The sequence below is a fragment of the Rhodotorula paludigena genome, assembly GCF_050403205.1.
Source record: "Rhodotorula paludigena JCM10292 DNA, Rt_paludigena_JCM10292v1_ctg16, whole genome shotgun sequence".
Classification (NCBI taxonomy): Eukaryota; Fungi; Basidiomycota; class Microbotryomycetes; order Sporidiobolales; family Sporidiobolaceae; genus Rhodotorula; species Rhodotorula paludigena.
The window spans coordinates 164,916-189,226 of NW_027481442.1; the positions used below are offsets into that span (position 1 = coordinate 164,916).

Consider the following 24,311-nt stretch of genomic DNA (forward strand, 5'->3'; position numbering starts at 1 on the left):
GTACCCTCTGTTGATCTGACTAGGTTTGCCTGAATACCACTTCTACGACGCGTCTCTGGTGTACCGGTCTGCGAGAGCATCCTCCTCTGCCTCCTTGGCAAGCTCTTCGCGGCAAATCTGCGTTGACGTCGGTTTCGCGAGGTCAGCTCCCGCTCAGACATCCGAACAGGGCAAGATCGTGAGAGATCGCAAGCACACCTGCTTCCATCGCTCGAGGTCAAACTTGGGCGCGCGGTCGATCTTGTCGCGTGGCGAGAACCAGTCGAGCAGCGCGAGGAGGATATAGTCGACCATGACGATGACGCACATGATCTTGCCGAAGACGAGGCCCGTGCCGTAGTACCTGCCCGGTCTCCTCGTCAGCAGATGTCCCTTCGACACCCGAGCGCGGCAAGGCGCACCGTCGCAACCGCTCGACGACCGGCACGCGTGGCACATCCATCGCGGCATAGTAGACGCGCTCGGTGCGCTCGGCGACGTCGCTCCACGAGTACATCTCGCGCAGCTGCGCGTGCGCCTCGAGCGGGTCGTGTCGGCCCGCGCGGACGTGCTCGATCGCGCGCGAGATGGCGCCGACGAGGTCTGTACGGAAGGCGCAACGACGGAATATAAGCATCGGATCCGGGCAAGCACAGAGAGCCATAGATGGGATGCTAATCCGCGCAGCGTACCGTCCACCTCGGGCTCGGCAAACTCGACCAATCCCGGCGGCAGCACCTCGGGCACACCCCCGACGCGCGTCGAGACGACGAAGAGGCCCGCGCACGCGGCTTCGAGGATCCCGATGCCGAACGCCTCGGTGAGAGACGGGTTGAGGAAGATCTGCGCGCGCGAGAGGAGCTGTGCGCGAGGACATCGCGTCAGGCGGGCCCCCGTTGGAAGGAGAGTGAGGGGATCGCACTGCTCGGACATCCTCGTGCTTGACTGGTCCGAGGAGGTCGACGCGGTCACGAAGCAGGGTTTGGTACTTGTCCCGCATCTGGTCCAGCTCGACGATCTTGGGGCCATCACCACCTGCAGGTTTTGGTTCAGTTGCGAGTCGAGCAAGCTAATGCGAATGAGGCGCACCGATCAAGAAGCGCACGTCTGAGTGTAGTGCGCAGACTTTCGGGAGAGCGGCGATGAGAAGGTCGATCCCCTTGCGGTAGACCAGGCGAGTGATGCAGACAATCGTGACTGATGTGTACAGGAAACCTGTCAGAAAGGGTGAACATTGGAGAGGGAGGGAACGTACGGGTTCTGGCCACGGGCGGGACAGGCTCAGCCGGGCGAAATTGCGAGGCGACAACGGCGTTCGGAATCACATGCACCAGCGATGGGTTGAGCGCGCCTCGCAGCACCGTGTTCTCCTTCCTGCATCGAGACAGAACCAATAAGGCTCGGTCCTTGCGGTGACAAGCGGCAAAGGCGAGGCGCACCCGGTGTGCGAGACGCAGATGACGGCCTCGATGTCACTCAAGCACGCCTTGAGCATCTTGTTGCCCCAAATTTCGGCCATGTTGCCCAACCCAAAGAGCGAGTGGTCGGTAAAGACGGCGCGGATGCCCATTGCGCGCGCGTGCATGATGCCCTCCATGCCGAGCGCGCTCAGCGCTGCGTGAGCGTGAACAACGTCGATCGACTCGCGCAGGAAGATAGAGCGTAGGTGCAGGAATGCGGTGAAGAAGTTGGGCAGAGTCGCATGGACGTGTGTGGGCGGGAGAGGGCGGACGGGGACGTAATAGACCTTGAGGCCGTTCGGGAGCCACCTCACGCCATTCCTCGGCGGGTACGCATGCGTGACGACGACGACCTATCGACCCAAAATTAGTTGCGCTGGAGGATCTCACGAACAGCAAAAAAACGCACGCGGTGGTTGCGCTTCAGGAGGGACTGGGCGACACAGTAGATGTGGCTCTCGACGCCGCCGGCCTTCGGGAAGAAGTAGTCCGAGATGAGACTACGATCGCAAGGGTCAGCGCACGACTCGTCAGCCGTACACAAAGCTGTGCCCTCGGTGATTCCGGAAGCGGGACGCACCAGATGTTGAGCGGTCTTCGACGGGGCGGGCGAGCTCTTGGGGATTCGCCATTGTCCATGCCCGGTGTGCAGCCATGCACAGAGCCCCTGGGCGCCTTGCCTGCCCTGCTCGAGCGAGTTGACCGCGATGTCTCTCGACGGAGCTGATCAAGAGTTGGCCTTGTCCTCGGACGCTACTTCGCTCTTTCCTGGCCTGAGCACGACTGGGAGAATAAATCTGCTATGGCTGAGCGCCGCTCACCCAGCCCAGCTGCACCGGCACCAAAGCGACGCCGCATCCGTGCCTCCCCACCTGCCGACGCCCCCGCCCCTCTCGACGAGTTCGCCGGCACGACGAGGCGCATCTTGGGCTTTCACCGCTCGCTGCAGGAGCGTTCGTTCCGTCCTGCCTTCCGTTGCCGCCAAGAACTCGACCGCACCCTCGCGCGCATCGAAGACCTCGAAGCGACGCTCGTGCGGAACCGCAAGGACCACGAAGAGCATGGTGAACGCGTCAGGGACAGCTTGCACAGCATCCAGCGCACGCTCGCGTCCGTCACAGATGCGTCGCGGGCCACGCGTCGCTTGTCGAGCGAGGCAACCGCGATTGGCGCCGACGTCGCGGACCTGGCAAAGCGCTGCTCGCGCCTGCATAACGACGTCATCCATCCGCGATATGCGTACGTCGAAGGCGGTACACAGGTGCTGCTGCTCGACAAACAGACGCACGACAGCCTTGGCGAGACTGTCGCCGCGGTCGTGAAGTCGACGCTCTTCGATGGCCTCTTTTCCTCGGTCGTCTTCGAGAACGTCGATGATCAGAGCGCAGGCAGTCGTTGGGACGAGGTTTCTGGTTCGACTGATCTCGACGACAACTCGCGCCAGCTTGCGCACAGCTGGGGAGCCATCTTTACCATGGCCGACCCTGTCAAAGGGTAAGCTCGCCTTCCTCCACTTCATCTTTGTCCCGCAAAATCTGACTGTCGCGGCTCTAGCTGCTGGACGGCTCCGTCTGTGCTTCCAATCGACGACAAGCTCGTCATGGACTGGTCGATTTACACAGCCATCCGAAGCTACGACGCGAAGCGGGACGACGAGATCGACATCAAGGTGTGCTGGTGCATCTCACGAGCCTCTCCAAGGAGTGAATCTGACTCGTGGCCCGCGGCAGGTTGGCGACCGCGTGCTCATCCGCGAACGTGGGTCCCGCCGTTACTTTGTCGGCTCCGTCATCTCGGAAAGCTACGAATCTCTGCGCACCGGGTACGTCCGCGCCGTGGAAATGACGTCCACCGTGCCGATACTGACTTGTCTATCCGCGTAGCATGCTTCCGTTCACCTGCTTCAAAACGTCCCTCGACACGCTCGAACACGATGGCGCCCAGTCGGACTGCGCAGTCCAGTGCCACGAGGCTGCCTCACAGTGCGAAGATCCCTTATTCTCCACACCGTTCGACCCGTCGCCGCCCCGGCTGGTCGACAGCACGGCGCGGTACGCGTCGTTCCGCGCGGCGCTCTCGACCGTCCTGCGCCTCGTCGCGACCTCGCAGCTCGAGCGCATGCTCGCGGCCAACGAGCGCCTCGCGGCACTCGCGGCGAGCTCGGAGCAGGTGCGCGCTGAGAACGAGGCCAACGGCGCGCGCGAGGCCGAGCTCGTCGAGGAGAGGGACGAGGCGCGGCACGGGCTGGTGCGGGCGATGTGCGCGCGCGACGAGCTGCAGAGGACGCTCGAGGAGCATGTCTCGATGCTCGTCATCTTGTCGAAGGGACCGTGAACGTCTACGGCTTGCGCCGCTTGTTTCTAGCCGTCTTCCTCTCTTGTCTGTAGCTTTCTCGCCTTCCCTCTCCCTGTCCGTCGTGTTGCTTTGTCCCACTTTTGCAGCCCCTTCCTCCGTTTCATCCCTCCGTGCGACAGCTTTCGCCCTCCCTCGTGACACCCTCTCGTCCTCATTTCCGCCCTTGTGCTTTCATGCGAGGATCAGAGGTATGACGGGCTGGAGCGGGCAAGAAGCTTGCTGTGCACGGGAACGCAGTCGCGAGTGGGACGCGCTGAGCTGGTGGCGCAGTCGGACCGGGTCACAACGTGCTGCGATGGCGAAGATGCCGAGATCAGGGAGCGAGGTCATCGGGAGAGCCAAGGGCAACGTAACCTCCCCCGCTCTCTCTCTCCCCTTGAAGCCCCGAGCTCCTGTCAACAGCCATGAAAGCTGTACTCTGGTCTGCGCTGGTCACTGCGGCCCTCGCTGCGCCGCCCTTCGTCCTCCAAAGCGATGCCGCCGCGGCTTCGCAGCACCGCCTCGCTGACCTCACGGTCGACGACTTCCACGCGGTGCAGCACGCATTTGCAGAGGCGTACGAGGGTGCTGTCGACGAGGCCAAGAACGTCGTGCACGACACGTTCGGCCTCGTGCACGCCGAGGAGGACGATGAGCCCCACCACCCGACGCACCCGCTCCCGCCGCCCGTGCTCGACTTCCGCGACTACACGGTGCTCGAGATCGTCAATGCTTCGTACCACAAGCACCACGACGGCGGCGAGCACGAGGGCCTGCGCAACGGCGGCTTCCTCCGCAAGCTGCGCAAGGGTCTCGGGTTCACACTCGACGGCATCGAGCCGCACAAGCCCAAGCCCGAGGACCTCCCGTTCAGCCACCTTGCCTGGCTTCTCAACTTTAGCCCCGAGGCAGCCAAGCTCCTCGAGCAGGACGGTGTGTTGACGCTCACTCGACACTTTGCGAAGGTCGCCGCAGGCTGACGTACACCCCGGCAGACATCACGCTCCTCGCGCCTGACAACCACGCCCTCACCCCGCCGCACAAGCGCCGCGAGCATGGCGTGCATGGTCCCCCTCACGGACCCGGCCGCGACCGCTTCGCCAAGCTTTCCGACGCGGTCGATGCTGCGCCGCAGTTCGTCCACCCCGAGTCGCCGTTCGCACGCCAGCTCGAGGCTGCCCCGCACCCGTTCCACTCGCGCGAGTTCTCGCCGAAGAAGCTCGCCAAGCTCGCCGAAAACGAGGGTGACGACCACGACGAGGAGAAGAAGCGCCTCTTCCGGATGATCATCGCGTACTTTGGCCGCTGTGCGTTCCGCAAAGATTTGCGACGTTCTCTCCCAATTTTGCCAATCTCTGACCTTTCGCCCGCTTTTGCAGACCACATTCTCCCAGGCAAGTACCACCCGAAAGAGCTCGCCGACCGCTCGACAATCGCCACTTCGCTCAATGCCACCCGCGTCCGCGTCGAGCCGTCGATCGACTTCTTCCCCTTCCCGCATCCGACGCTCAAGTTCAACGGATACGCGCGCAAAGTCGGCCCGACCATCCTCGCGAAGAACGGCGTGATCTTCGGGCTGAACGAGCCGCTCGTGCCGCCCCTTGGCCCGCTCAACCAGCTCTTCCTCACGCCGCGCTTCTTCAGTGGCCTGACGAACGCGATTCAGAAGGTCGACCTTGACGACGTCCTCCTTCCGCACCGTGACGTCGATGTTTCCGACCTGGTGGACGACGCCGACGTCTCGCCCATGGTCGAGGGTCTTATCCAGGAGATTGCGGGCGAGCATGGCGTCAAGGAGTTCACCGTCTTCGCCCCGTCGAACTGGGCCTTCGGTCGCCTCCCGCTGGGTGTCGCCGCCTTCCTCCACTCGCCGCTGCCGTTCGCGAAAAAGGTACTGAAGTACCTCCTTGCGTACCACGTCGTGCCCGACATCACGTTCTACTCGGACTTTTTCAAGAACGACACGGCCGTCCAGCAGTACCGCGTCAAGGAGGAGATCGACGTCGAGGTCCCGCACGCGTGGCTCTCGCCCGCTCACGAAGGCCCGCACCCGCCTCCGCACACGCCCGAGCCGCCGCACGTCCCGCGCGCGAACGTGACGCACTACGTCCTCCCGACGCTCCTCACGCACTTCAATGCCAATGCGACCCTCAAGATCGGCGTCGTCTCGTACCGCATCCTCGGCAAGGGACCGATCCGCCGCGAGATCCTCGTCTTCCCGACGCACGGGCCCGACCACCATCATGAGGGCGGTGACAAGCCGACGCACTTCTTCCGCAAGCTCGGCGGTGGAGAAGGCGACATGCCCAAGCCGCAGATCGTCAAAGTCGCGTACCCAGACGTTCCTGCTCGCGCCGGCGCTATTCACGTACGTTTCGCAGCGCGATTCGCCTGCTCGCTTCAGGTTCCTGGTCGAGCTCCTCGAAGGTCAAGAGGCTCACGCGGCTTCCCGTTCCTGCAGGTTCTCGGCAGCAAGTTCCTCCTGCCGCCTCCGCCTGCGCACAAGCACGACGGCGAGAAAGACGAGTACGACGAGGAGGAGCTCTCGCTCCTGTCGAGCCAGTTCGACTTCACCAAGAAGGAGGCCAAGAAGCTGCGCAAGACGCTCTTCAAGCTCCTCGCCTGAGCGCCGCTCGTGCCTTCCGATAGCACAAAACACACCGAGCGTCCCGGTGACATTCGCCCGACGACTCTACTGTACATGACTGCCCTTCTTGTTTCTTTTCCTCCGTCTCGGCCCGCTTCCGTGCCCTGCGTGTAGGAGATTTCCTGTAGCCTGTTCTCCTTGCCTCCTAGTCCGTTCCCGTCTGCGTCTTGTCTGAAACGGTCGAAGCTTCGTCAGTGCAGCGGCGGTGTGCATCGCAGTGCAGCGAAGCGGTTTCAGACGTCTCGACCATCCTAGAGGTTGGTTCCACGCTGTCAAACAACCGCGCTTCATTTCGCTGCGCTACGGATGAGTTATCTGACGAGATTTCGCGACGAAGATTTCAGGCAGCGCAAGAGGCAGCGCATGGCCTGCGTGAGGACGCCGCGTAAGCGGCCGCGCGGCGCCATGATGCGCTTCCGGGCGGGTTCCGGCGCCCCGAATCCACGCGGTTCGCACGCGTTGTCAATCTGTCGCTTGATCCTGATCCTGCTTGTGTGCTTCCTGCTCGTCTGCTGCGCAACGTTGCCCTCGCACTATGAAGCCGCCTGTCCCGCCGGAGCCTGCAGAGGCTCTCGAGGCTGCACCGCCTCCTCCAAATCCTCATCAGAGCGATCAACCTGCTTCACCCATACCGCCGGCTAAGGCAGACGGCGATGAAGGCGTCGTGGTCGGAGACGAACTCGCGCACCTGCCCGCGGAACACCGCCGGATCGTCGAGGAGCAGATGTGCGTTTCCACCGCTTGCGACGCCTTGGCTGCATTTTGCAATCATCGTCGGCATGCTCCACGGCAGATGTTGACCGTGGCTGTTCGCAGTCATGTCGAAGAGCGCCACTCGGCCACCTTGCTCGATCTCATGCGACATGCGACGCCCCTCGAGCTCTGCATCAACGCTGTCGGACTTGTCGCCGCAATCGCCGCAGGCGTCGTCTTCCCGCTCGAGACCATCATCTTTGGCAACCTGACACATTCGATGACCGACTACGGGACCCGGCAGATCGAGGCGCAGTGAGTCTGGCGCTCCTCGCACTTTCGGGGCTACTTTCGCATGGCTTGTCTCTCTTCCTGGATCGCCATAATGGCGCATTCCTTTACGTCTGCAGCAGTATCAGGACATACGCCAAGCATTAATTGACCTGCGACGGGCTCGCCTGTAGGTCTGGTACACCCGAAGCGCTCGCCGCACTCGAAGCAGCAAAATCCGCGATATACGACGACGTCAGCCACCTCGCCAAATACCTCGTCTACCTCGGCATCGCCGTTCTCGGCGCCGTCTACATCGCCAACGCCTCCTGGACCATCACCGGGCAGCGCATCACCCGGCGCATTCGCGAGCGGTACCTCCAGGCCGTCCTGCGCCAAAACGTCGCCTTTTTTGACAAGCTCGCTAGTCCGGGCGAGATCACCAACCGCATCACTACCGACACCCACTTACTCCAGGTGCGAGAACGCGAAAGGATACACTCGAATCCGTTGCGAGTCTGATCTGTGACTGCGCAGGCGGGCATCAGCAAGGCAATTCCTGTCGGAGTGATGTACACTGCAATGTTCATCGGCGGACTCGTCGTTGCGATCGTGCGGCACTGGCGATTGGGGCTTGTCGTGTTCAGCGTCATCCCGGTCATCATGCTCGCAGGCGGCACGTGCGTCCTCCTTCTCTCCCCTGTCCTCGCTTGTCACAAGCGGAAGCGCTTGATGGATCAGCTGAACTAACGAAGAGTCCGCTCACTGAACCTGTTGCTGTCGCAGTGTCGAGGCGTTCGCTACCAAGGTTAAGAAGGCGCAATTGGATGCGACGGCAGAGACGGCCAACGTTGCAGAAGAGGCCCTCAGCTCGATCCGCACAGTCTTTGCGTACGGCCTGACGGACACAATCTCGAGGCTGTACAGTGTGCCGAACGAAAAGAGGTGCGTTTTTGCTCGCGTCTGCGGGAAGGGACCGCTTGCTTATTGGCCAGAGGCCCGAGCTGACTGCTGCGTCGAAGTCGCGCATACGGTGCCAAGAACGCCATGTATCTCGGGCTCGGCGAAGGCCTGATCAATTGGATCATCTATTGCGCCTACGCTCTCTCCTTCTTCGTCGGCATTGTCTTCCTCACGGTACGCTGCTCCACGACCGTATTTCCTGTTATTTCAGCGACCTGCATCAAGGCTCACCTTCGGGGCGGCGGTCATATCGCCCAGACTTACCACCCTTCGCTTGCCATCTTCCACAGCAAGGCTACGGCGACGCCGGCTCCATCACCACCGCGTTCTTCGCGACTCTCCTTGGCGCTTTCGGACTAGGGCAGCTGTTCCCACAGCTTCGTACTGTATCAACCGCGCTGGGTGCGGCGACAAACGTACTCAAGACGATCGAGCGGATTCCCAGCATCGACTCAGCTTCGGATGCCGGCCTGAAACCCTCGAGCGTCGAGGGCCTCATTGAGCTCGAGAAGATCGACCTCGTGTACCCGGCAAGACCGGGCGCACAGGTCTTGACCAGCCTGAGCGCCGTCTTTCCGCCTGGCAAGATGACTGCGCTTGTCGGCGAGTCTGGCGCCGGCAAGTCAAGCATTGTCGGTCTGCTCGAGCGCTTCTAGTGCGCTCCCAATTTGCTGTGTTTCAGGCCCAGAGCACACCTGACAAATTCGATTCACAGCGATCCCGTGGGCGGCGTCGTCAAGCTCGACGGTATCCCACTCAGGGACCTCAATCTGCGGTGGCTCCGCAACCAGATTGGTCTCGTCTCGCAGGAGCCGGTGCTTTTCTCCGCCTCTGTCCTCGTCAACATCGAGTTCGGTCTGACCGGGCACCGCTGGGCCGAAGAAGCGTCCGAAGCTCGGCGGCAGCGGGTCATTGAGGCCGCCAAGCTGGCCAACGCCCATAGCTTCATCGAGAAGCTACCGCAGGGCTACGACACACAGATCGGCGAGCGTGGAATGCTGCTATCCGGCGGCCAGAAGCAGCGCATCGCCATCGCCCGGGCCGTCATTTCGGACCCGAAGATCTTACTCCTCGACGAGTACGCGGCACGCCTTCTCGCAGCTCGAACAACGCCTGACAGCCTGCTATGTCTGCAGAGCAACCTCCGGTCTCGACACGGTCTCCGAGGTCCTCGTTCAGCAAGCGCTCGATCGCGCCTCGTCCGGTCGTACCACCGTTTGCATCGCGCACCGTCTCTCGACTATCAAGAATGCCGACCAGATCCTCCTCATGAGCCGCGGTCAAGTCGTCGAGTCGGCTTCGTCCACTGAGGATGCCACCGCGCATCAGATCCTCCTTCGCAACGTGGACGGCGGCTACTCTGCGCTCGTGCGAGCCCAAGGACTCCGCAGCAAGAGCGAGACGAGCGTCATCGAAGAGGCGGCGGCAGTGGCTGATACCGCACCGGCAGAGACGATTATCGGCGACGGTGACTCAGTCGACGACGAAAAGAAGGGTAGGCCGGAAAGTCATGACAAAGAGTCGGACTCGTTCACGCTGTCGCCAGGCGACGAAGGCCAGCCGTACCAGCGCTATGGGACCGTCTCGCTCTTCTCGCAGCTCTTCAGGATGAACTCGGACCGATGGCGACTCTACATCCCGGCCGTCGTCGGCGCCGCCGTCGCAGGTGCGGCCTTCCCAGTCTTCGCCGTCATCTTCGGCGGCGCTATCGGTGCGTCCTGCGCGCATCAGGTGTACGAATGGAACGCGCTGCTTATCGTCCGCCGCTCGCTCATTGCAGAGGTTTTCTCTGAGACCGATTTCGGCGAGATGCGTCACGATGCAAGCCGCGTCGCTCTCTGGTGCTTCATCGTACGTTCCATGGTCTTGTGCCTCTGATGGGCCGCCACTCTGACCATGCACCCGCGGCACAGCTCGCCATTGGTTCATTTTTACCGCTTTCGCCGCGCTTACTCCTTGGGCTAACTGTCTCGTTCTGCAGTTGCCGGTATTGCCATCACTCTTCAGTGCTGGTACTTCGGCGCGACTGGCGAGGCTCTCTCGGCGCGCCTTCGCCTGCTCACGCTGCAGAGCATCATGAAGCAAGACGTTACGCATTTTGACCAGCCCGAGAACTCGACCGGTACCCTCACATCCTCGCTTTCGGGCTGGAGCGAGAAGGTCTACTCGATAATGGGAGCAACGGCTGGATCCATCCTGAACGGCCTCGGTGCGTCTGTCGCTTCGCACCGATTTCATCTGTCCGTCTCAGGAAGCTGACCTCTACTTTGCGGCAGTCATGATCGTCCTCGGCGCCGCTATCGGTCTGGGCTTCTCTTGGAAGATTGCTCTCGTCGGCCTCGCATGCGTTCCGTTCTCCTTCTCGGTGCGCGTGTCTAGCAACAACCGCATTTTGGTGTCCACTGACCCAGCTCCTCTTCTAGGCCGGCTTCACCGAGATCTGGATCATGGGTGCGCAAGAAGACGCCCTTAAGGAGTCGCACAATAAGTCAGCGCAGCTCGCGTGCGAAGCCGCTGCGGCTATTCGAACGGTCGCATCCCTGACGCGCGAGCAAGGCTTCTCCGACACCTACAGCTCGGTATGCATCTCGCGGACGGGCACTATATCTTCGGTGACAATGATTGACCCTTCCAAATTGCAGCAACTGGTCGGGCCGAGCAAGGTTGCCCTCAAGTTCGCGCTCATCTTCAACCTGTTCTTCGCCCTGACGCAAGCCGCATCGCTCTGGGTTTCGGCGCTCGTCTTCTGGTGGGGCAGTCGTCGTCTCGTCGAGGACGGTTTGACCCCAAGAAATTTCTACATCGCCCTCACGGCGTGCGTTATTCCAGTTTGACCTTCTCAAGCACATCTCACGTGGACCTTTGGCCTCTGTGCAGCACGGTTCTCGGCATGCTGCAGGCGGGCGCACTCTTTGCCTTTGCCTCACAGGCCTCCGCCGCCAAGCACAGCGCGGCTCATATCTTCCGCCTTCGCGACTCGCGCCCCCTCATGGTCGCCTCCGTCGGTAGCGGCAAGAAACTGGACAAGGCTGCTTGCGCGGGACATCTGCGCCTCGACAACATTCACTTCCGCTTCGCGACCCGCATGAACGTCCCCGTTCTCAACGGTCTCAACCTGGAAGTGAAGCCTGGACAACTCGTGGGCATTTGCGGGTCAAGCGGCGCCGGCAAGTCAACGATTGTCCAGCTAATCGAGCGCTTCTACGATCCACTCGGCGGCCGCATCCTCCTCGACGGGCAGGACATTCGGACGTACGACGTCAACTCGTATCGCTCAGCACTCGCACTCGTCTCGCAGGAGCCGAGCCTCTTTTCGGGCTCAATACGGTACAACGTCGCGCTCGGAGCAGATATCCCACCCGAGAACGTGCCGCAAGAGGCTATCGAGCGCGCGTGCAAGGAGGCGAACATCCACAATCTCATTGTCTCGCTACCGGACGGCTACGATACCGACGTTGGGGGCAAGGGTGCACAGCTTTCCGGCGGCCAAAAGCAGCGCATCGCCATCGCTCGCGCCCTTATTCGCAACCCCAAGATTCTCCTCCTTGACGAGGCGACCTCGGCGCTCGACTCGACCTCCGAATCCGTCGTCCAGGCCGCCCTCGACAAAGCTTCGAAGAGCCGTACCACGATTGCCATCGCACATCGCCTTGCGACGATTCAAGGCGCCGACGTGATCTATGTGCTCGATCAGGGCGTCATCGCCGAGAAGGGCACGCACCAGGAGTTACTGAGCCTGAATGGGTACGACCGTCTCTTCTGGCCCTTTCGTTCTTGCTGATCCTAGCTCCGTTGCAGCCTTTACGCCAATCTCGTCATGCAGCAGAGCCTCGGCGCCTAGACCCCTTCGTCCACCTCTCCGCTCGGTTTCATCATCCCCATATCTCCACTCAGATTCGGTTGTACTCGGATAGACTGCCCTTGTATCACTTGCACTTTTTGTCGGCTCTGTCGGACGTACCATACGCAATTGAAGACGTAAACTCCGCAGCCAACTCCGGCTGATCAGTCAGCTCGAGCTTGTGAAGCACTTGCCTCGGTGCTCGCGAAGCGGCTCAAGCGCCATGAAATGTTGAGTGAGACAGATAATCGCGGTTCCGCAGATCAAGATGATGAAGGGGAGTGGCAAGGGGTATGTCACGGGATGAAAGGTCGAAAAACGAGAGAAGGGGACTCTACAGACGACGCTCGGCTGTGCCGTTTGGGAGCGGCGACAGAGCCCGGCTCGAGATTGAAGGTTGCGCCGGGACTGGGACCTTCGGTACGGACGACTTGCGCGGGGTCGCCATGCCAGCCATCTTGCGCGAGAGGCTGCCAAACGTGCCCGCTGAGCTCTTCGATGCCGAGCGAGACGGCGTCGGCGGAGCGGGAGTAGTCGAGCGCGAGTCTGCATCGGAATGATGGTGATGATGAGAGTGTCGGCGGCTGCGACGGCGGCTGAGAGATCCGACTGAATAGCAAAAACCGAGAAGTCAGTTCTGCACGGTCTCACCTGGCGAGCGAAAGAGTGCACTGACCATCTGATTCGGGAAAACCGGTCAAGAGAGGGCGGAATCAGAATCAGTCCTGGTCGTCAAGGCGGGAAACGAAAGGCTCGCGAGAAGCACGGACCGTGTTGACCACCGCAGCACGCGCGCACATTGTCGAGTCCCTCGAAGTCGTCGACGTCGTCATCGCCTATTTCGGAAGGGATCTCGTTGCGTTCGATGACTTCGACGGACCCGTCGGCAGCATCGTCGTAGTAAATCGACCGCATCGAGCGCGGACTGCCGAGCATGGCACTGCGGCGATGGTAGTCGTCTGCCGCCGTTCCCGGACGCTTCTGGAGCATGTCGAACGTGCCCGACGACGTCTTGCTCGGTCGCGCATAAGCCTTGGGCGTCAGGCGCGAGTCGGACTGGCTCGCGGCGCCGAACGTGTAGATCTGGTCCGGGATGCCGAAAAACTCGTTCGTTTCGCTGCCACCATTCAGCGTATGCGAGCGGAGACGCGAGCTCGTCGATCGTAATGCAGCGGGAGTTGCGGGAGTGCGGTGGGGAGTGTTGCCGGTGCTGCCCGGCGTGGATCCTTCGGGGCGCGTGATCAGGTAATTGATGGCCTGCCAAAGCAAGCTCGTCAGTCATCTCGTAGAGGAAGAGGAAAGCCCGAGAACCCTCGAGGCAACACCTGCGAACTTACGGCGAACCACATGTCGTGCCGTTCCTTGTTGCCCGCCGTAAACTTCATCTCGCGGTCGCGCGTCTTGATGACGATGCTGTGCTGGTGCAGGCCGGGCGGGAGCGGATTCGGGTCCAGAACCTGCCGCACTCCCTCGATGTAGGCTGCGAGCGAGATAACGTCAGTGACACGGTCCCTTGTGGAACGAAGGACGAGTCTCACCGCTCTTCGACGCGGTATACGTCGTCGTCGTCGCGCCCGGGTCCGCCGTGGACCAGTAAAGCGTGCGGGTGTACGGGTGCAGCCAGAAGAAGCGGCGATGGCGCTTCTCCGACATGCCCTTGCCGACCTTGCGGCGAGTATACTTGTGCAGGAACTCGCCAATCATGGTCTGCGTGATGGCGTGTATCACCTCGGGGTCGGTCGAGTCGTGCGCGGCGCGCGTCGAGCCGGGCAGCGGCGGCGCATCGCTCGCGTCGTACCCGCCGTCGCTCGTTGCCTCAGAGGCCATCGACATGCGGCGCGAGACGCCCGCGTCGCTGTGCATGCTCAGTTCCGAGACGGAGCGAGCCGACGAATGCGAGGCATACTGGCGCGACATGCGCGTGCTGCGCGGCGTCGCCGAGTGCGGGCGCGCATTGCTCAGGTTCGAGAAGGGCGCGCTCATGCGCGACGAGGGCGCAGTCGAGAGCCCGGAAGCTTGCGAGCGAAGAGTGTGCTGCGAGGCACCGGCGGCCGAAGGAAGGGGCGGGGCAAGGAAGGTAGACTTGCGCGAGTACTCGTCATCGAAGGTCGGCGATTGAGCGCGGAAGAGGAGATCGGCGGGGGGCGGCGAGGTAGGACGGGGCGGGGGCTGGCGGATCGACTTGCTCGAGACGGTCGAACCGCCGCTCTTGCGCGGACTGGCCGCCTTACGTGTCGAGGACGGGATTGGCGGCGGACCCATGATGATCGCCTTACCCTTGCCCTTGTCGTCCTTCTTGGCGCCGGCAAGCGAGGTTGAGGTGAGAAGCGCTCCCGACGCGCCGCCGAGGGGTGACGGAGTCACGGGCCGCGACTCCTCGCCGCCGAGGAATGCGGTCGCGGTTGCGGCCGCCTCGTCAAGGACATCGTCATCATCGTCGTCGCCACGCAAGTCGACGGCCGCCGGAGTGGGCGCGGGCGCCGGCCTGTCGACGTACACAATCCGCTCGACGATCTTTTCCGTCGGGACGGGCCGATCGACGTAGACAAGCTTGTCTACCGGCTTGTCCACGTAGACGATCCGGTCGACGGGCTTGTCCACGTAGACGACCTTCTCGACGACCTTCTCGACGACCTTTTCGGGGCCAGGGCGGTCAACGTAGACGACCTTGTCGACGTAGACAATCTTAACCTGAGGCTCGGGCGCCCAGTCGTCCGTCTGCACCTGCGTCTCGGCGACTTCGACTGCGGGAGGCGCAAAGTCGAGCTCGGCAGGTCGGCCGCGCAGCGTGCGGCGGAAAGCCTGCGTCCGGTCCTCGTCGTCCTCGACTCCAGCAAGCACCTCCTCGGCCTCGCTGCTCTCGCCGTCGTAGTCGTCCAGCGCCGTCGTACGTCCGGACCGCACCGAGACAAAGTCGTTGAGCGACGTTGAGCGCGTCGCAATGCTGTCCGAGAACGAGTGGCGCGGCGCAGTCGCGTACGACGGGCGCCCACCTCCGAGCGAGGAGGCGGCGCCGTCAAGCGACTCGCGGGCATCTTCGTACTCGGTCTCGGCGTCGGTATAGTACGTCTGCCGGCTTGGCGCGCCGCGAGAGGTAGTCTCGGAGCGAGCGTCGTCGTTGTCTTCGGACGACTCGCTCGGCGCAGTCCCGGGTACCGAGCGTAGACCTTGCAGTGCTGCGAACGACGAGATGGTCTGGTCGCGGTCGGTCACGTTCGAGGCCGTGAGGTTGGACAGCGAAGGTTGGTTGCCGAGCGCGCGATCTTCCATGCGGGCGAGGGCGGCGGGGACCGGCGTGGACGGCACCTGGTCGTCCTGTGGCGGAGACGGCGGTGGCAGGGTCTGGACGGAAGCGTCGGTCGATGCGGCCTTTGGTGCGGGAACCTCGACGATGCGGTCGACTTCTTGGACCTTGACGACCTCGCGGACGACCTCCTTGATCACCTCGTAAGGAACGCGAATCTCCTTGATGACCTCGCGTACGACCTCGTGGGGAACGGGCACTTCCCGCACGACCTCGACTTCGCGGATAGTCTCGACCGGCACCTCGCGCACCACCTCGTAAGGCGTCGGCACCTCCTTGATGACCTCACGGACGACCTCGTGCGGGACAGAAACCTCCCGCACAACTTCGACCTCCCGGATCGTCTCGAAAGGCACCTCGCGCACCGTCTCGACCTCGCGAATCGTCTCGACCGGTACCTCACGGACCACCTCGACTTCGCGGATCGTCTCGACCGGCACTTCGCGCACCACCTCGTAGGGCGTCGGCACCTCCTTGATGACCTCGCGGACGACCTCGTGCGGGACGGGAACCTCCCGCACGACCTCGACCTCCCGGATTGTCTCGACCGGTACCTCACGGACGACCTCGACCTCGCGAATCGTCTCGACGGGCACCTCACGCACCACCTCGACAGTGACGATGCGAGGCTCTGGCTCGGGGAAGTCGGTCGACGTGCCCTTGTCGGCGTACTCGACGCGCGGCGCGGCGGGCTCCTCGGCCTCGACCTCGGCGCCGTCGCCCTCTGTCGCCTCCGACACGGCGTCGAAGCGGTCGCTCGCGGCGCGCGTCTTGCCCAGGATGGACGCGAGCGAGCCGATGCTGCCCGGGCGGCCGCCGAAGCGCCCGCCGCGCGCGTGCGAGAAGGACGACGGCGAGTCGCCCGCGGCGCTCCCGCTGCTGCCGAGCATGTCGGCGAGCGTCGCGCCGCCGGCGCGCGGCGCGCCGTGGTCTAACGAGTCCTCGGTGTCGATCGAAGTGGCGCGCTCGCGGTCGCGGATCGAAGTGGTTGCCGAGACGGAGCGAGCAAGGACGCTGGCGTTGAGGTTGCGGGTAGGCGAGTCGACGTCGAACGAGGCGTCGCCATCCGAGGCGGGCTGGGCGAACTGGTGCTCAAAGATGGACGGCGCGTCGAACGAATCGTTCGCACCGGGCACGGCGGGCGACGCCTCCTCGGTCGAGAGGTCCGACTCGTCGGCCCCGCCAGTCGCGGTGAGCGCCTTGGCGAGACGAGACGGGACGCGGACGCTCCCTCCGCCGCGCCCACGGCCGCGAGCAGACCCGCGTGCCGATCCGCGCGCAGAGCGCGGCCACCCGCCCGCGCCGAGCTGCTGCCTCGCAGGCGTGCGCCCAGCGACCCCCGCAAACGCATCGTCGTCGCTCTCCTCGGTCGCAAAGCTGTCGTCGCCCGCCGCGTCGGCGCCGACGCGCGCAATCGCGCCGTCCTCGTCCTCCGAGTCGGACCCATCGAGCGGGTCGTCGCCCCAGACTTTGTCGCCCTTGCCGCCCGCGCCCCTCGCGCCCGCCTCGCCGCCGACGAGCTGCCTGCGGAGCTCCATCTTGGCCTGCTTCTCGCGCTGCAGGCTCGTGCGGAGCGTCGCGATCTGGCGCTGCGCGTGCGCGAGGCTCGCGCGCAGAGAGTCGCCCTCGGTCGCGAACCCGGGGCGCTGCGTCGGCGAAGCCGAGGGCGAGTCGCCCGCGCCGAACGGGTCGTCGTGCGCGCCGCCGCCGAGCGCAGACGAGGGGAACCCGTCGCCCGTGCGCCGGCGCGCCGTCGTCGAGCGGAAGACGTCGTCGTCGGCCGCGCCGTCGCCAAAGCCGTCGAGCTCGTCGTCGCCCGTGATGCCGCGGTAGCCCGGCGTGCCCGGCGCAGGCGACCCGCCGGGCCCGCGGCGGATCGCGCGCGCGCGCGTCGCGAGCTCGTTCTTGAGGCCCTCGAGCGAGCCCTGGAGGTCCGACTTGTCGCGCTGGAGGCCGGCCTGGGCCTTGCGCATCGTCGCCATGTCGGTCTCGTGCTTGGCCTTGAGCTGCTCGAGCTCCTTGGCGAGGCGCTCCGACTCGAGCCGCTGCAGGTCGAGCGTGTCGCGTGTCGAGGCGAGATCCTTGGCGTGGCGTGTGCGCTCGACTTCGGCCTTCTGCAAAGACGACTGCGCGGTCGAAAGAGTCGTGCGGAGGTCCTGAGAGGCGAGCTCGAGCTCCCAGTTGACCTCCTTGTACTTCTCTGCAAGGGTGTTGCAGCCGAGTCAGCTGTCTTGCGGCATCGCGCACACGGGTGGAGGGGGTAGACGCACCGACGTCCTCCTCGACCTGCTTGCGCTGCGCCAGCGCCTGCTCGACCTCGTTCCTCATCGCGTCCCTCTCCCTCTCGACGCCGCGCATCTGCTCCTCGCGCTCCTGAAGGAGCGCCTGGAGCCTGCGCACCTCGACGAGGAGGCTCTGCCCGATCTCGGTCGCGAGCTCGATGTCGTTCGTGCGGTGCTGCGCCGTGTTGCGCGCGCGCCGCGACGAACTCGCGTCGAGCGCGGGCGTCGTCGACGATGCCGACGCGATCGATGCGGTCGAGGTCGACTGGGCGAGCGCGGCGGCCGCGGCGGGGTCGGTGGAAGCTGCCGACGAGGACGAGCCGCCGCCGCCGAGCTCGGAGAGGGAGGGCACGCCGCGCGCGGCGGCGGTACCGACGACCTGGTACAGGTCCTGGTTGCTCTGCTCCCAGCGCTCGAGCTCGTCTTCGAGCGCGCGCAGGCTGCGCTTGGTCTCGTCACCGACCTCTTTCGCGGCGGCGCTCGTCGCGTCGCTCTCGTCGCCGCTCGACGCGCCGTCGCCCGCGGCGGCCGAGAGGCGGTCGTGGAAGCGCGCGCGGACCTCGGTGATGTCGCGGATGCGGTCCTCGATCCACTGCTGCTGCGAGAGGAGCGCCTGGCCGAGCTGGCCGGCGAGTTGCACCTCTTCAGCCTTGGCCTGGAGGACAGCCTCGAGGCGGTTCAAGACTGCGGCGTGCGTCAGAGGCTCGTCGCCGTCGGCTGCGATGCTAGAAGAGCCGGACAGGGCGCGAGACGACGGGCGGAGAGAGCCGGTCGGGTAGGGGTCTTCGGCGAGGAAAGAGTGAGTGGACGAGGCGGTGGGCGACGCTGGGCGCGCTGCGCCGTTCGCGGTCGCCATCGTACACGAGTCTGCGGGGCGGAGGCGGCCGTCAGCGAGCTCGCACTCGAGGTTGTGCAGAGACGGGTCGTGCGAGGCGGTGTTGTTGAGGGACGGCAGAAAACGCTGATCTCACCTCGTGGCGCCTCGAGAGTCGCGCTCAGCTGGTCAGAACAGGTGCTGGAGATAATGCGCGTGGCTGATCTGTGTGCACGTGTCCGTCGAGGGCGGGGTGAAGATGTGCGGATGCCAGGGGTTGCAGAGCACGAGCCGGTTGGCCCGAACACGGCAGCGGGTGCAAGTGTGAGGGGTCACACGGGCAGCGTGTGTAGTGGCATGGTCGGTCGAGAGCAGCGTGGCCGTTCCAGCGGGGCGACGAAGCGAGGAAGAAGGGCGTTGAGTGAATGCGAACAAGGACGGGGGCGAGGTCAGTGCACGGCGCGGAGAGGAAGAGGCTGGGCGAGGCAGTGCGCACGGATAGGCTGGCTGCGGGCAAATCGAGCAGTCAGTCGGTCGCCCAGCGAGCGGGCGCAGCGTCGAGGAGCGACAAGAGCCGGCGAAGACGAGGCGACAGAACCGACTCGCCGGCGACACCGCGGGAGGAGCTTGTGCTTAGAGTAGTCCCGATATGAAGTGGTACCACACTGCTTGCACAGGTCCACGCGCTGCCTCGCTGCAGTTGGACGGGCGAGCGACCGTCGCGTCGTCGGCGGCGCGGTGCTCGCGTCGAGTCGCGTCTCTCGCCTCGCTCGCGCTGCTTCTGTCTACGCTCCCTGCGCTCTGCTGCAGGCACACACGAGCCCACGATGGTCAACATGGACCTCGACAGCGCACCCGCATCCGCAGCCGCCGCCCTCCCCGGCCCAGGTCCGTCTCCCCCTCACCGCCTCGCTCGCTCGTCAAGCTGACCCTCGTGCACCCGCACACGCCAATGACAGCGCTCGACGACCTCTTCCGCGACGAGACTCTCGCTGCCATGCTCCCCAAGCTCGACCACGCCACCGAGGAGACCATGGGCGACCTCAGCAACCCCATGGTCATGCGCACCTACTACGCCCGCCTCTTGCCCTGGAAGGCCATGTTCCTCTGGCTCAACCAGGCACAGCGCACGTCCACTCCACCTCGCTCGGGCTCGCCGTCCCGCCGGTACTGACGAGCACTCGCAACAGTCCCGACCCGCCAGTTCACCCACCGCGAGTTCGCCTTCACCCTCCAGAACGACGCCTACCTCCGCTACCAGTCCTTCGCCACCGCCGACGACCTCAAGAAGGAGATCCTCCGCCTCAACCCCTCGCGTTTCGAAATCGGACCCATGTACTCGGGCAGGGTGCGCTCCCTTCCCCTTCCGCGCAGTTTCCACTCGGTGGACCACCGCTGACCGGCGTTCGCCAATGCAGCCCAAGGACCGCAAAGCGCTCATGAAGTCAGCGTTCCGTCCTATGACCCGCGAGCTCGTGTTCGATATCGACATGACAGACTGTACGTCGAGCTCCTCGTTCCGCTGGTTGTTCCACCTCTCACTGGGAAGGACTCTGTGCTGAACTCCGAGCTCGATCGAACCAGACGACTCGATCCGAACGTGCTGCAAGGACAAGAAGATGTGCAAGCGCTGCTGGCGGTTCATCACCGTCGCCGTCAAGGTCCTCGACGAGATCTTGCGTAGTCCGTCCTTGCCCCTTTCTCCCCGGCTGCCTCGCCCTCCCACCTGACTCAATTCTCCCCGCCAGCCGACTTCGGCTTCCGTCACATCCTCTGGGTCTACTCGGGCCGTCGCGGCATCCACTGCTGGGTCTCGGACGCGGCCGCGCTCGCGCTGACCGACGACCAGCGCAGCGCCATTGTGCGCTACATCGACATCGTCAAGGGCTACACCAACATGGACAAGCGCCTCGCGCTCAGCCGGCCCCTGCACCCGAGCATCAAGTGCGTCTGCGTCCTCGGACCCTTTCAGTGCCTACGCTAGACGCCTTGGCTGGCTGGCGCGAATGCTGATGTTCTGTGCAATCGTGGCGCACAGGCGCGCCTACGACGATTCGCTCAAGCTTGCGTTCGTCAAGGTCGTGCTCGACGACCAGGACGTGTTCCGCACCGACCCGCAGCAGTGGGAGAACATGCTGCAGATGCTCCCCGATCGCGGTGCGTCCGCCATCGCGTTCCCTCCTCGGTGTCAGCAGCGCTCATGATAAGGCTGCAACGCTCGCAGAGAATGCCGCGTCGCTGCTCAAGGAGTTTGGCAACGACGCAAAGAAGTCGTCGGCCGAGCGGTGGGCCAACGTCGTCAAGATCCCGCCCTCTGCACCCGCCGCGTCCAACGCCAACAAGCTGCGCGTGCGTATGCTCTCCGCTCCGTCTCACCCGGCTGTCCCTTCAGCTGACCGTTCGTCGTCGGACGTCGCACGCGCAGGCCCGCGAGAAGCACCAGGACGCCGTGCAGGACCTCATCATCCAGTACACGTACCCGCGGATCGATACCGAGGTCTCGCGCAAGCTCAACCACTTGCTCAAGGCGCCGTTCTGCATCCACCCGGGCACCGGTGCGTCGCCGCTTCCGCTCACTTGCTCCTGCTCGCCCGCCCCGCGCGCTTCCCTCGCGCAAGGACTGCTTGCTCTACGATGTTGAGGAGCTTGACTGACGCCCCCCGCTCACTCCCCTCCTCCGTGCACATCCAGGCAAAGTCTGTGTCCCGCTCCTCGCGTCGCAGATCGACGCGTTCGACCCCGACACGGTGCCGACCGTCGGGCGGCTGCTCGTCGAGCTCGAGTCGCTCGCGCGCAGGGGCGACGTCGACGCCGACTGGGGCAAGACGAGCCTCAGGCCGTATGTAGAGGTGTTTGAGAGGCATGCAGAGGGGCTGTGCAGGGAGCGCACGAGGGAGAGCAAGGGTGCGTTTCGCTACGCTCTTTCGTCTGTTCGGCCCGCTCTGCTGTTGTGCCTGCTGACTTAGACGATTGGCCCGACCGCACAGCCGAGAAAGCCATGTCGATGGAGTTCTAGTCGTCCGCTTCATCTGTGGCACTCTCCCTTTTTCTCCGTCTCCCAATCCTCCGAGTCTCACGCATACACACTCCCTTGTCGTTCTCATGCTGTACATACCCGCATCCGTTGCAGTTGCTGTATGTACACCTCGTTCCACCTCGTCCTCCCTGTCTCCGGCCGATCGCTGGCGGGCTTACAGCGCGGCCTGCTGCTTGGCCGCGGCCTTCTTGGCCTCCTCCACCTCGCGCTTCGCTTCGTCGCGGAGCACTGCGAGGCCATTGAGATAGCGTCAGCTGGCGCCCAGTCGGTGGGAGTGCGGACCAGAAGGAGAAACGCACCTCGCCTAAGCAGCTTGCCACTGGGGCTCTTGGGCACCGAGCCGACCAGTTTGATCCCGCTGAGCGATGTGTGAATGCAGAAGGTCAGCTGGCAGTTTTCCGTGCAAAGCGCGATGGCCAGGACACAGGGGCGAAACGCACCCCTTGAGCTGCTTGAAGGGCGCGACCTTGCCCTTCATCCAATCTTGAATCGCTTGCGCCGCGTCGGACTGCTTCTTGCCCTGGTCGGACAGGACGACTGCGATGCGACGCACATAGTAGCTGTGTCAGCACAGACTTGCGCGAACCTGCCAGTCCCGCAAGACGCACTGTAGGCCCGAGGGAACTCGGTCTGCTGCTGCTCGTTCCAGACACCGATGACGGCGCAGTCCGCGACGAGCGGGCATTCAAGGAGCGTCGCTTCGAGCTCGGCGGGTGGGACCTCTGCAAACGAAGCGGAGCCGGTCAGCCTCTCGCCCGTCGCCCAAATAGCGGCAGGAGCGGACGTACGGAACCCCTTGACCTTGATCAGCTCCTTGAGCCGGTCGAGGATGTAGAAGAACCCGTCCTCGTCAACACGGGCGATGTCGCCCGTGCGCAGCCAGACGGTGCCGTGCTCGTCCATCACGAGCGTCTCCTTGTTCGCTTCGGGCCGGTTGAGGTAGCCGAGCATGACGTTGGGACCGGCAAGGAGCATCTCGCCTTCGGCGCCGGGAGCGACATCCTTGCCCGTCGTCGGATCGACGATGCGCCCGCGCATCATGGGAAGGAGCGGGCCGATCGAGCCGCGCTTGGGGCTGATCGCAACGTGCGTTGTGGGCGAGGACTCGGTCAGGCCGAAGGCTCTGCGGAAACCGCGTAAGTCTGGGTTGAGAAGGTTGACTGCGCTCGAGCAGCAAGAGACGCACTGGATGACGGTGGCCTTGGGCAAGCGCTTTGCCAGCTCGTTCTCCATCTCTGGACCAAGCGGAGCTGCACCCGAGATGATGAGGCGCAGGCTCGACACGTCGAATTGGTCGACGACGGGGTCGCGGGCGAGGTGCAGGGCGATGGGCGGGACGAGCATCAGGAACGTGACGCGGTAACGCTCAATGTACGTGCACAGCGAGCGAATATCGAATTTGGGCATGACGACGACGGGGTTGCCCCACAGGACAGGCCAGTGCACAAGCTGTCACGAAGAGGGAGAGTAAGAACAGCGAGTAAGGTTACGTACCCCTAGGGTTGACATGTTCAGGTGTGCTCACTTTGGTGAGGCCGTAGATATCTGCGGAGAGTTTCTGATGAGTACCTCATCGCAAGCAGTACAAGGAGCGACTTACGGTTCAACGGAAGGACAGCGAGCTGCACATCGTTGTCGTACGTCTTGAGCGGAGCCAGTATCGACAGGACAGACTGAAGAGGAGGGTCAGTCTACTTCCGTCATGCTGGCACGTCCCGCATCGAAGAAAGCAGGACGCACCGTCATGTTGTAGTGGCTCGTCCGCACTCCCTTCGCCTTTCCGCTTGTTCCGGATGAGTAACCCAGGTACGCCACCCTCGACTTGTGCTCTTTGATCGACACAGGCTGCATCGCCGTGCTGGAAAGCAGCCAGTCGAGCGTCTTGTGCTTTGCGCGCGCAGGACCCGCTTCGTCGTCCCGCACGGCGAGAACGATGCGGCGCTGCTGCTCTTCAGCGGACCAGCCGAGTGTCTTCGTGGCGTCAAGCGCCACTTGCAAGATCGAAGGGTGCACGAGGAGCTGAAGATCGAAGCCGGTCAGCAATCAGAAAGCCGAGGAAGGGGACCGACCGGGACTAACCAGCTTGGCGGACGAGTCTTGCAGCTGATGTGCCAGCTCAGCAGGCGTATAAGCGGCGTTCGCGCCGGAGAAGACGCAGCCAGCGCATTGCGTCGCGAAAACAGTCATGTGGTAGTAGAGGGAATTGGGCGAGAAGAGGCAGACGACATCGCCCTCTGACAGCCCGGCTGCGTTACGGAAGCCGTGGCCCAGTCGCTGAGCGCTGTCCCGCAGCTCGGCGCGACTAGTGAGAGAGTGAGGGTGAGCCGAGTCTCGCAGTACAGCACAAAAAGCACGCACGTAAGCTTGCGGCCCGTAGGCCCGTCAATGACGGCCGGCTTGTCATCTGGTGCATTCGTCGGGTTCGACCATACTGCGAGAGAGGCAGCGGAGATTAGCGAAAGTGCAGCCGCGCGAGCCGAGGGAAGAGCGCAAGAAGAGCGCACCCTTGTCCCACACGCTGCACAGCGGCAGCTCTACGTTCGGCCAGGGAGAGTCGTAAATCATGGTCGCCGTTGAAGCAAGCGTAGTGGCGAAGCAGCAATAGCGTGTGAGCACAAGTGAAGCGAGGCAGCCGCGCGAGGTCGAGGTGGGGAAGCGATCGAGACCTTCGGCACACGAGAGAGACC

General features: G+C 63.8%; 7 protein-coding genes across 7 annotated transcripts; 4 read left to right on the plus strand and 3 right to left on the minus strand.

Moving 5' to 3' along the window:
- Positions 1–42: 42 nt before the first annotated feature.
- Positions 43–2,078, minus strand: JCM10292_003292 (phosphatidylinositol N-acetylglucosaminyltransferase subunit A/GPI3; the record flags this gene model as incomplete). Its single annotated transcript, XM_076648505.1, has 10 exons — positions 43–117; positions 199–343; positions 402–582; positions 672–840; positions 902–1,014; positions 1,069–1,176; positions 1,235–1,353; positions 1,419–1,792; positions 1,849–1,939; positions 2,020–2,078. 10 exons carry the CDS (start codon positions 2,076–2,078, stop codon positions 43–45), a joined length of 1,434 nt encoding a protein of 477 aa, XP_076505945.1.
- Positions 2,079–2,241: 163 nt separating this feature from the next.
- Positions 2,242–3,773, plus strand: JCM10292_003293 (SH3 domain-containing protein; the record flags this gene model as incomplete). Its single annotated transcript, XM_076648506.1, has 4 exons — positions 2,242–2,933; positions 2,994–3,108; positions 3,170–3,261; positions 3,323–3,773. 4 exons carry the CDS (start codon positions 2,242–2,244, stop codon positions 3,771–3,773), a joined length of 1,350 nt encoding a protein of 449 aa, XP_076505946.1.
- Positions 3,774–4,198: 425 nt separating this feature from the next.
- JCM10292_003294 (fasciclin domain-containing protein) lies at positions 4,199–6,399 on the plus strand (the record flags this gene model as incomplete). The annotated part of the gene is made up of 4 exons (XM_076648507.1): positions 4,199–4,706; positions 4,769–5,080; positions 5,153–6,141; positions 6,235–6,399. 4 exons carry the CDS (start codon positions 4,199–4,201, stop codon positions 6,397–6,399), a joined length of 1,974 nt encoding a protein of 657 aa, XP_076505947.1.
- A 556-nt stretch (positions 6,400–6,955) lies between these two features.
- Positions 6,956–12,187, plus strand: JCM10292_003295 (ABC transporter ATP-binding protein; the record flags this gene model as incomplete). The annotated part of the gene is made up of 17 exons (XM_076648508.1): positions 6,956–7,146; positions 7,237–7,428; positions 7,578–7,860; positions 7,921–8,063; positions 8,170–8,328; positions 8,406–8,520; positions 8,637–9,001; positions 9,062–9,424; positions 9,483–10,057; positions 10,127–10,197; positions 10,260–10,269; positions 10,328–10,555; positions 10,623–10,711; positions 10,770–10,925; positions 10,989–11,161; positions 11,224–12,090; positions 12,145–12,187. 17 exons carry the CDS (start codon positions 6,956–6,958, stop codon positions 12,185–12,187), a joined length of 4,023 nt encoding a protein of 1,340 aa, XP_076505948.1.
- A 334-nt stretch (positions 12,188–12,521) lies between these two features.
- NUM1 (Num1p) lies at positions 12,522–18,629 on the minus strand (the record flags this gene model as incomplete). Its single annotated transcript, XM_076648509.1, has 5 exons — positions 12,522–12,796; positions 12,958–13,444; positions 13,525–13,667; positions 13,726–17,691; positions 17,762–18,629. 5 exons carry the CDS (start codon positions 18,627–18,629, stop codon positions 12,522–12,524), a joined length of 5,739 nt encoding a protein of 1,912 aa, XP_076505949.1.
- Positions 18,630–19,414: 785 nt separating this feature from the next.
- PRI1 (DNA primase subunit PRI1) lies at positions 19,415–21,603 on the plus strand (the record flags this gene model as incomplete). Its single annotated transcript, XM_076648510.1, has 11 exons — positions 19,415–19,475; positions 19,547–19,714; positions 19,778–19,935; positions 20,006–20,087; positions 20,172–20,270; positions 20,336–20,531; positions 20,626–20,744; positions 20,812–20,936; positions 21,013–21,142; positions 21,279–21,491; positions 21,575–21,603. 11 exons carry the CDS (start codon positions 19,415–19,417, stop codon positions 21,601–21,603), a joined length of 1,380 nt encoding a protein of 459 aa, XP_076505950.1.
- Positions 21,604–21,778: 175 nt separating this feature from the next.
- Positions 21,779–24,189, minus strand: JCM10292_003298 (acyl--CoA ligase; the record flags this gene model as incomplete). Its single annotated transcript, XM_076648511.1, has 12 exons — positions 21,779–21,852; positions 21,924–21,982; positions 22,065–22,161; positions 22,233–22,346; positions 22,413–22,747; positions 22,811–23,073; positions 23,150–23,169; positions 23,225–23,297; positions 23,365–23,643; positions 23,704–23,926; positions 23,983–24,055; positions 24,129–24,189. The coding sequence occupies 12 exons, from the start codon at positions 24,187–24,189 to the stop codon at positions 21,779–21,781; spliced, it is 1,671 nt and encodes a 556-aa protein (XP_076505951.1).
- Between the last annotated feature and the right edge of the window lie 122 nt (positions 24,190–24,311).